Here is a 10,621-nt window from a genome sequence, read left to right on the forward strand (position 1 = left end):
CTCGACAGCGGCATTTCAAACACTGGTTCATCCCTAGATACGAATGCACCGGACAACTTATTCTTTAGGCTACGACTAGTCCACTGAAAAAGGCTCAGTAAATAACCACCATTTTACTGAGATTATATTTCTTCCCATATCATTTAATCTCATTTCATTTCATTTCAAGCCTAATGATTAATGTTATTAATTAATCATCTTCATTTCATTTCACTCCATTAATTATTATCATTTTCATTAAAATATGAAATATAAATTAAAATAAGACATGACTTAAAGGTCTTAGTTACCAGGTCATAAAATCCCTTTAAAAAAAAATACCGTTTGTTATTGTTTACCATAGATTATACACTTAATTTACTAAATGAATTCGCAACACAAGCTTTTTCTGCGAGTAAAATAATCACATTCATTAACTAACATATGTAGTAGATTTAATAAATTCTAAACCGCTCTATTCAATTTAATGACTCAATTAATACTAATATGGATGTCACTTGTAGACTGTGTTTGTCCGTTAAGGATGAAAATACTACGATTATTCACAAGAAACATGATGTTTTAATGAAAATATCAAAATGCTTCTCACTAAAGGTACATAAGTTTACATAAATATTAATAAATACTAGATACCGATCAGGATCACCTCGACCGTGTAGTGCAAATGTTTTTACATTAACAAACATGCCTACACATTGTGAAAACAAAAGAAATATGAATATTCTGGATCAATAAAAAATTACATTAAAAGCAGGTTATGTGAATCGAAATCTCATAAAAGTATAAATCATGTTTGGAAAATCGAATAATATTTGCTTGATTTTTTTATTTAGCTGTTTGATTATTGATGTCCGTTTAGATTATAGTGCAAATTGTAAGATGTGAGAACAGTTCCAGTTCTGATACAGGCTATAAAGATACATTACACTCAGTAATAGGCAATTGAACAGGAATTGCTATTTTTTTCTAGATTACCTTAAACAAATCACTTCCGAATAGAGCCTGCTCTTCGTGCATCAACAAAATAAATGACATTCACAATTTTTACACAAAAGTTATTGAAAATGAAAAGAAACTCCGTTGTTACCTTACCAGTAAGGATCAAGTTAGGATTTCAGTTCAAACAGCAAATGAAATGCAAGATGTAAATATTGAATACTGTAATGAAAATATTTTTTGTGAAACTGAGAGCAATGATAATACTGAGATGCAGTTAAAGCAAGAAAAGTTGTTATCTACAACAATTTATCCAAACTCTTTTCAAATTACAAAGAAAGATTTCGATTTTCATTGTTCATTGTGCCTTCAAAGTTTTCAAAGACCATCTCTGTTATTGGAACACAGGGTGCACTGTATTGATGAGAAATCAAATATCGAATTAGATATTGATAAGTATGACCAATCTACAAATAAACAACTTGTAGATAAAGCAGAGAAAGAAAATGCCACCAAAATTCTAAAAGAAAAAGATGAAACTAAAATGACCAATTTGAATTTAGATAACAGTAAATGTGATGAAAAGTATTCTATAGTTAGTAGCGGAGATCAGTTTAAGTTCAAATGTAATTTATGTGAGAAATCTTTCAATACAAAAAAAGCAGTTGTCAGACATATTGTTAGTCATACAAATGAAAGACCGTTTGTCTGTAATATATGCGGTAAGTTGTTTTGCTTTCATGCTTATATCAAAATAAAAATTACTTAAATGAAGTAATTTTATGTAATAGAATAGTGAAAATGTAAGATTCTCCATGTATGAGACATACAACAATACTTTTATATATATTAATATTAAAGTTTCGTAGAGCATAAACCCCACCGAGATATTACTCTGAAGTCGTCTGGTTATAAATTGTTATATTTTTTTATAGTTGCTGTTGTTTTATTAATATACTGAGACTTTTAGCGTTAAATATAAAAATTACATATACTAATCTTATGTTTCAGGTAGAACATATAAAACTTCTGGGGAAATATTAAGACACAAACGAATACACAAATCTGCTGAATTAATTTGTTCATATGAATGCGGATATAGAACATCATACAGAGGTGCACTTAAAACACACGAGAAGACTCATCAACCCTCACAGTATAACGTAAGAGTTACTGTTTCATCACCTTCTATCTAGATTTAAAGCAAGCTTAGAGTAAACTTAAAAAAATAATGTTTTAAATAAAGTTGCAAGAAGCAGACAAGTTAGCACATTCCAAAGCAATTAACAATGACAATCTAGATTGTGAATAGACTTCATGTTACATATAATATTACGAATCGTCCAGTGTTAATTTACTTTGTTGAAGCATTGGTGTATGTAACTAGTCAGGTCATAAGTATTGTCACACAGTAAAAACTTTTCTTTTAGAATGCTGGCCACAAAAAAGTTTATTGAATTCGAATTTCGAATTGTTCATGAAAATAAAAATGTATACTTTTAGAATTTTACTCATTTTTAAATATGGAGTGGACGCTTAAAGAAGACCGTGTTGCAGTTATTGCGTTGCATCGTTGCGGTTACGCGCCAATTCAAATTATTAACATACTGAAAAATTTGAATATAGCCAAAAGATTCGTTTATCGTACCATCAAACGATACAATGAAGACACTAGTGTAGATGACAGGTCAAGAAGTGGTCGCCCTCGGTCTGTTAGGACTCCAGCAGTGATAAAAGCTGTGAAGGCGCGAATTCAAAGAAATCCCAAACGTAAGCAGAAACTGTTGGCCCTTCAGATGGGGTTAAGCAGAACCACGCTGAAAAGGGTGTTAAATGAAGTCTTAGGGCTTCGGGCATATCGAAGAAAAACAGGACATCGTTTGAATGCTCGTCTAATGGACCTGAGACTGAAGAGATGCCGCGCTTTGTTGAAGCGGTACGCGGGAAAAAAATATCGGGAAATTCTTTTTTCGGAAGAAAAAAATTTTACCGTAGAAGAGAGCTACAACAAACAAAATGATAAGGTGTACGCACACAATAGTGAAGAAGCGAGCAACCGTATTCCGCGTGTCCAACGAGGTCATTTTCCATCCTCGCTCATGGTATGGTTGGGAGTTTCTTATTGGGGCTTAACAGAGGTACATTTTTGTGAGAAAGGTGTAAAAACGAATGCAGTTGTGTATCAAAATACAGTCCTGACGAACCTTGTGGAACCTGTTTCTCATACCATGTTCATTAACAGGCACTGGGTATTCCAACAAGATTCGGCGCCAGCTCATAGAGCGAAGAGCACACAAGACTGGCTGGCGGCGCGTGAAATCGACTTCATCCGGCACGAAGACTGGCCCTCCTCCTGTCCAGATTTGAATCTGTTAGATTACAAGATATGGCAACACTTGGAGGAAAAGGCGTGCTCAAAGCCTCATCCCAATTTGGAGTCACTCAAGACATCCTTGATTAAGGCAGCCGCCGATATTGACATGGACCTCGTTCGTGCTGCGATAGACGACTGGCCGCGCAGATTGAAGGCCTGTATTCAAAATCACGGAGGTCATTTTGAATAAACTTTAGTGTCATAAGAATTTATGTTTTGTTAAGTTCATTTTGGTATATGAATGGTTACATAATGAATAAACTTGTTTCAATTATTTTACAATAAACATGTGACAGAATTTATGACCTCACTAGGTATATTATAACATAGTCTTGTTATGTGAGAAGTAACTTTATATTGGAATTACTTGAAATACTAAATGCTATGCATCAAATAAGGCAAAATAGTGCTACCACCAGTGAATAGTTTGAAGTCTTTGTGGCCTAAAGAGTAAGACGTCCGGTGCATTCTTGTTGAAGCGACGCACCGGTGTTCGAATCCCAGGCGGGTACCAATTTTTCTAATGAAAGACGTACTCAACAAATGTTCACGATTGACTTCTACGGTGAAGGAATAACATCGTGTAATAAAAATCAAACCCGCAAAATTATAATTTGCGTAATCGCTGGTGGTAGAACCACTTGTGAGTCCGCGCGGGTAGGTACCACCACTCCACCTATTTCTGCCGTGAAGCAGTAATGCGTTTCGGTTTGAAGGGTGGGGCAGCTGTTGTAACTATACTTGAGACCTTAGAACTAATATCTCAAGGTGGGTGGCGTATTTACGTTGTAGATATCTATGGGCTCCAGTAACCGCTTAACACCAGGTGGGCTGTGAGCTCGTCCACCCATCCAAGCAATAAAAAAAAAACATGTTCGATCTCTGAACCATTCTAGAAGTAGCCTTCTGATGATCAAGATTTATGTCCTGTATGTAAACTATCTCAATATATTTGTAGTATAAATGTGAAACCTGTGGAAAAGGTTTTCAAGTTTTAACAATGTATAAGCAACACCAGAACGTGCATGAAGGGTTGAAGCCATTCGTGTGTAGCATGTGCGGGGTGGCTTTCCATATGGACAGGTGAGTTTGTATTTTTTTGTTATATTTTATTGAAAAGATTGTGATTATCAATTTACAAAACAAAAAAAATATATGAAAAAAAATAAAGTTGTAGTAAGGACAGCAATATAATGCAATAGAAATGATACTGCGAAGCTCAGTCTTGTGTACCTTTAATTATTGAAGAATAATATGAAGAAAGAAGAATTATTCATGGTCATACACTCCATAACAGCAAAGCTGGCCAAACCAAATACATTTAGGACAAACAAAATCCATTCACTGATGAATAAAAAGTGTCATGTGATCAATTGTTAAAGTCTACAAACGTCTAAAAACAAGGATGTCAGGAACACAACATTCAATTCCAAAATGTACCACTGAAGACCACTACGTCTGATGGCCTTAAAACTTTAGATTTTACATTCCATAAAATAAAAAATTGTTCCCTGCAACATTATAATCCACCTGTGACATTTCTTCACAGACTTAATTCTGCAGAATCCAAGGGACCAAGAAGCACATTAGCTAACCTAATGTGCTTCTTGGTCCCTTGGATGGTACCACGGTTAAAGCTATTTCTACTGAGAAGCTACTCTTACTTGCAGTATATTCAGCCCTTGATATCAATATCTACTGGTTCTTGTAATCATTTCGTTTTATCAATCATAGAATAACAAAGGGGCAACAAAATCCTTTGACGATCTGTAGTAATGAAAATTATGATCATGTTATCGGTCTACAAGTCTCCATTATTTATATCCATAAATATTAGGGGCCTCTTTCAGGTATTTAAAATCACATCTGCAGAATGTCCATAACAAGTCCACAAATGGTAAACGTTTCATATGCATACACTGCTGCTTACCACTGGACAGTCTTCTAGAACTGAAAATGCACAAGATTGAGGTAAAAATGTTATTCCTATTATCTAGATATGTACAAACAGGCCAACAAATGTCTGTAAGGTATATTCAGCTAATTTTCTTTTTGTTTACAGTTATTAATGAGATTCAGCTGTAATAATTAAAGATTATTTGGAAACAGTAATTTAGTTTTCAAAATGTCAATAACAAAAAAAGGAGAAATTGTAAAATGTAAATAATACAAGGGCAATAAAAATAAATAATAATAATAATTTTAATCTCGACATATCAGTGATTGTGGTTGAATTTCCATAATTTAATATGTATAATTTATAAACATAAATAAAATTAATATATTTTGCTGTAAAATACTGGTGCACAATAATCATATCTTATCTTATACCTTTAAACGAGCAATTCTTGTGTGTATATATATATATATATATATATAATCTGAATCTCGGAGACGGCTCCAACGATTCTTGTAAAATTTAGTATACAGGGGATTTCGGGGGCGATAAATCGATCTAGCTACGATTTATTTTCAGAAAATGTTGTTTTATTCGTGTTTTCAGTAATCAACTCTTCCCGACATCTATTGGCGAATAATAATACTATTTTTCTTAATTGAGAGCAACTAACCGCTTTAAAGACAAAACAAGATGGCGTTATATAAAAAAATATCGAGTAAAGCTCGGTCATCATCTAGTTATTATTAATGTTGGTTAACCTATGTCAAGCTTTAATCTAACTGTAGTAAAGTGACCCGTAAAGAAGAAGAAAAAAAAACAAATTTAAAATGCATCTCTTATTTTTTCGTTTTTAGAAACACGGCCTCAGAACAACCTGCCTCTGTGACGTATGCGGGAAAGTCTTCAAGAACACGGAGAGGCTGAAGAACCATAAAACGACCCATTCTAAATTGAAACCTTACACTTGTGGGTATGTGTGAAGTAACTTGAAGTAGTTCACAGTTTGCCCTTTCCCAATAGCAGTGGCATACTTAAATTCTTATCCAAATGCCTAACGAGATTGTTTGTTTTTCGAATTTACCGAAAATCTATTTAAATCCTAATTACGAAGATCAAAACCGATGGATACAAAGAAAACAATGATACCTATTTAATTAAATTTGACAACTATTTATGTCAAACTGTCACCGATGTTAGGTTAACATGACGCTGATATGGTCCCCATCCATGGACCATTAGCTTAGGTAATAAAGGTGGTAGGGCGTATAGTAATCCCGCACGGCTAAGTACCTACCATCATCCGGTCTGTTTATGACGCGAAGCAGTCTTGCGTTTGAGGGTTGGAACAGCCGCTACATGATACAATTGAGATATAGACGCTATCATGTCCCAGAATCGACTTCTGTCTGTAGGCTCAGAGGCTCAAATCTCTTCGTGATTAAGATCTCTAGCGTCTTTTTTTTTTATTGCCCTTGTAGGCAGACGAGCATACGGCCCACCTGATGGTGAGTGGTTCAGAGGACTTCAGCAATGCCAGGGGCAGAGCCAAGCCGCTGCCTACCGCTACCGTCTATTTTGGTATTCGGGTTTTAGCGAATCGTGCGGCTGCGTCTACCAGCGCGAACCCTCAACATCCGTAGAAAAAGGGTTACCGTCTGATGGCGTAGGTGGTGGGACCACTTAAGTGCGAAATTCTTTGGTTTGCCGGTAGATGTCACTAAATACGTCTGGTGCATTTGGTTACCTACCAGCATAGCCGTATTCTTTTCAGTGTCTGCAACAAAACGTTTGCTAAGAAGTTTCACTTGAAAGTACACGAGAACACGCACACAGGCGAACGGAAGCATTCGTGTGGAGCTTGCGGACAGTCCTTCGTACAGAGAAGCTCTTTACTACGCCATAATAAACGGTAAGAGATAATATGGTTCTTAGTCTTTTAATTTATTTTGAAACTGAAAAATGTTGTCTTCGCAGATGGATAAGACGCGCCGTGTATTCTTCTCACAATGCACTCTTATTAGAATACCTTATACAATTAATAATGAAATACGTACAGAACAATTAATGTTCACGATTAACTTCCACGTTGAAGGACTAACATCCTGTAATAAAAATCAAACCCGCAAAATTTTAATTTTGGTGGTAGGACGTCTTGTGAGTCTGCACGGGCATGTACCACCGCCCTGCCTATTTTTGCCGTGAAGCAGAAATGCGTTTCGGTTTGAAGGGTGGGGCAGCCGTTGTGACTATATTGAAAGTTTAGAGCTCATATCTCAAGGTGGGTGGCGGCATTTACGTTGTAGATGTCTATGGGCTTCAGTAACCACTTCACACCAGGTGGGCTGTGAGCTCGTCCACCCATCTATGCAATAAAAAAAAACAGCAATAGGTATGTTTTTTTGCAATATGTAATAACAATACGCAATAGCGTTAGTTATAAAATATATAATAGTTGGTTGTCGTTGTATTTCATATATTGGCATGTATCGTATTGGTATGTATCATGTATCGACACAATTACGACTAGGCTTGAACTGCTGGGCACGAGTCCTTCAAATGCTCGCCACAATGATCGGATTCTGAGTTGTCTGTATCTAGCGAGTTCCTGAGACCTATAATAAAACATGGTCCTGCCTTAATGTATTATGTGTGTGAAACTAATTCGTCAGGCCAGTTGGAGCCGTAGCAGGCCAACAAGAAACTGATGAGCAGAGCCGAAAGGCGAGCTCAAGGGCGTGAATTGAGAAAGGCTTATGTCCAGCTCTGGACAACACTGTGCGCTGATGAGAATGAGTTCCTCACGCAGTGCCAGAATTAAATCTAGGTGGCATCGTATCTTCCCATGATCAATGCGAAAGATAATATGACCTAATATGTTGTACATATTTCTGACAGTTAATATTATGAAATGTACTTAATTGTTGTTTTACAGGCGCCACCAAGATCTTAAGAGTGCAAATGAAAAGTTGGAACGGAATATGTGAAGGATTTTTACTTTTGCTATTAAATTTGTTGAAAACTAGTGATTTTCGTTTTATTACCTATATTATTGTACGAAAATGTTATTTCTGTAACTATACGGAGACCTTAGAACTTAACATCAGGTGGGCTATGAGCTCGTCCTCCGATCTAAGCAATAAAAATGAAAAAAACTTCTGCCATTTGTATTATCTTTGATATTATCCCACAACTAATGTCAATTAATGGCTCAAGCTGAGAGAGTTTGCTAACACTGGTACTCGAAATCGCGACTCACTAAAAGGACCGGCGAGAAACTCAGTGGCTAATGTCTACGAGCTAGTTCGTTTGTCGAACTCGTCGTAAATTAACTTTGTTCAATTTTGGGATTTAAAATTGCAATTTTAGGCCTAGGGTTTCGCTCGTATGATAGTCAGAATCTGAAATAACCTTAGAGTATACATAAGCAAGCTAGTTTAGGTATACTCTAAGGAAATAACCCTATTTTTAACCGACTTTCAAGGTTATATAATATTCATGGCTTTCTTTTTGGTAGAACAGGTATGTTGTAGAGTTTTTAGCGCTAATTTCATCGATCTATTACCACTGGCTAATATGCTTTTCCCGTGGGGTGACGGATATGGAAGATATACACAAATTTATATGATTAAAGTATATTTTAGACGACATTCATTGATTTTTCTGATGCCAGGGAGACTATTTGAATAATATAATAAGCTTCTAAGGGAATATTATAGCTACTTCAGACAAGAACTATGGGACTTATAAACTATTTTCCTTACTGTTTTCTTATTTTTATTTTATTGCCCTTGTAGGCAGACGAGCATACGGCCCACCTGATGGTGAGTGATTACCGTTGCCCATGGACTTCAGCAATGCCAGGGGCAGAACCAAGCCGCTGCCTACCGGAAATTTCATCCCAGTTGATTAATGTCTCAAATTAATCATCTTCGTTTTAAATTCTCCATATTATCATTTTTCATAAAAATAAGAATATATTATATTAAAATAAAACTTGACTTAAAGGTCTTAGTTACCAGGTCATAAAATCCCTCTAAAAAAAGAATCGGTTGATTTACGAGTTTTTTTTAATAGTCTAATGGCTATGCAAAGGGAACAAATAACAAAATCTTTTGTTACAAAAACCATTTTGTCTATTTAGAATGTTATATAAAACAAGCAGCCCGCTCCGGCTCCGCTCGGGTCTTTACCAAACATTTCATTGACATTTGACGTTGTTTTATTTAAAAAAATAAAAGAACACTCATTGCGGCATAACTTTAATAGTTAGACATAATATATTATGCTGTCACAACACCTTTTGTAAATAATAATGTGTTCTACAAAGTCGTAGTATATTATTGTAGGTATTCTATCATTAATAGTTTTCGCAGGGCACGCGATGTAAAGAATATTTTAGGTACCTAATTTTTTTACACCTTTGGTTATCCTATTGGAGTTTTAGTAAGGATCCCTAATTTTTTTCAAAAAAGATTATAGCCTATGTCACTCGGGAATAGTGTAGCTTCCAAACAGTGAAATAATTTTTCAAATCGCTTCAGTACTTTCGGAGCCAATTCGATACAAACAAACAAACAAAGCTTTCCTCTTTATAATTATATAATATATATAATATAATATAATATAATAATAATAATAATATAGTCTAGACGAATCGGAATTGCATGAATTGAGATATCAAGACAATTCCGTAGGTGGTTAGTAAAATTAAATAATATCTAAGTAAAATAATGGATTTAAGGATGGAATTAAGGATTCACTGGACTTAAGTGAAGTCACCTTCAATAACATGGATCATTTTTTCATGCTTTTGCTTTTTTTTTTCCTACCTAAGCTGACAGCCTTGAGGGGCTATTTCAGCGGAACCTTATCTAGCAGGTGAGCTCACGAGGCTCAAACCTGAGGACGTTGCTAACACGAACCCTAACAAGAGCCGTGCTTCGCAGAATCTACCACCGGATCGGAAACGCGACCCACTGAGAAGATCCGGCGAGGAACTCAGTGGGCTGTGTCTGAGGGTTAATTTACTCGCCGAGCCCTTCGTCGCAAGCGGGTTCGACGAGAATGGTGACCAGTGCTTGAGGTACCTAAAAGCACCGTTAGTGGATCGGGAGGATCCGAGATGACGTGTTTGGGGCGACGTCGACTGCTTTCCATTCTTTCCGCAGGTTCGGGAATGTAGTTACCGGCGGCCACAATGAGAGGGTTCTCGTGTCGTGCCGCTTTATCGAAGTGGCGCATCGACGCCAACTGTAAATACTTACTGATGGACTCTAAGTCCAGGTCGTCATGGAGGTCGACGTTCCTGACGAACCACGGGGCTCCGACGGCTATCCTGCAAAAACGGGATTGTATGTCTTGAAATGATTTTAGGTGAGTGCGGGCCGCGTGAGCAAACACTACACTTGCTT

The 10,621-nt window shown here is 36.3% G+C and overlaps 1 protein-coding gene across 1 annotated transcript; it reads left to right on the forward strand.

Moving 5' to 3' along the window:
- Positions 1-332: 332 nt before the first annotated feature.
- Positions 333-8,232, forward strand: LOC114253542 (uncharacterized). Its single transcript, XM_089739715.1, has 8 exons — positions 333-594; positions 971-1,658; positions 1,948-2,099; positions 4,269-4,393; positions 5,161-5,281; positions 6,065-6,180; positions 6,982-7,119; positions 8,143-8,232. Exons 1-8 carry the CDS (start codon positions 487-489, stop codon positions 8,192-8,194), a joined length of 1,500 nt encoding a protein of 499 aa, XP_089595841.1. The 5' UTR covers positions 333-486; the 3' UTR covers positions 8,195-8,232.
- The last annotated feature ends 2,389 nt before the right edge of the window (positions 8,233-10,621 follow it).

The sequence above is a fragment of the Bombyx mandarina genome, chromosome A1 (genome assembly GCF_030267445.1).
Source record: "Bombyx mandarina strain Sakado chromosome A1, ASM3026744v2".
NCBI classification, from domain to species: Eukaryota; Metazoa; Arthropoda; class Insecta; order Lepidoptera; family Bombycidae; genus Bombyx; species Bombyx mandarina.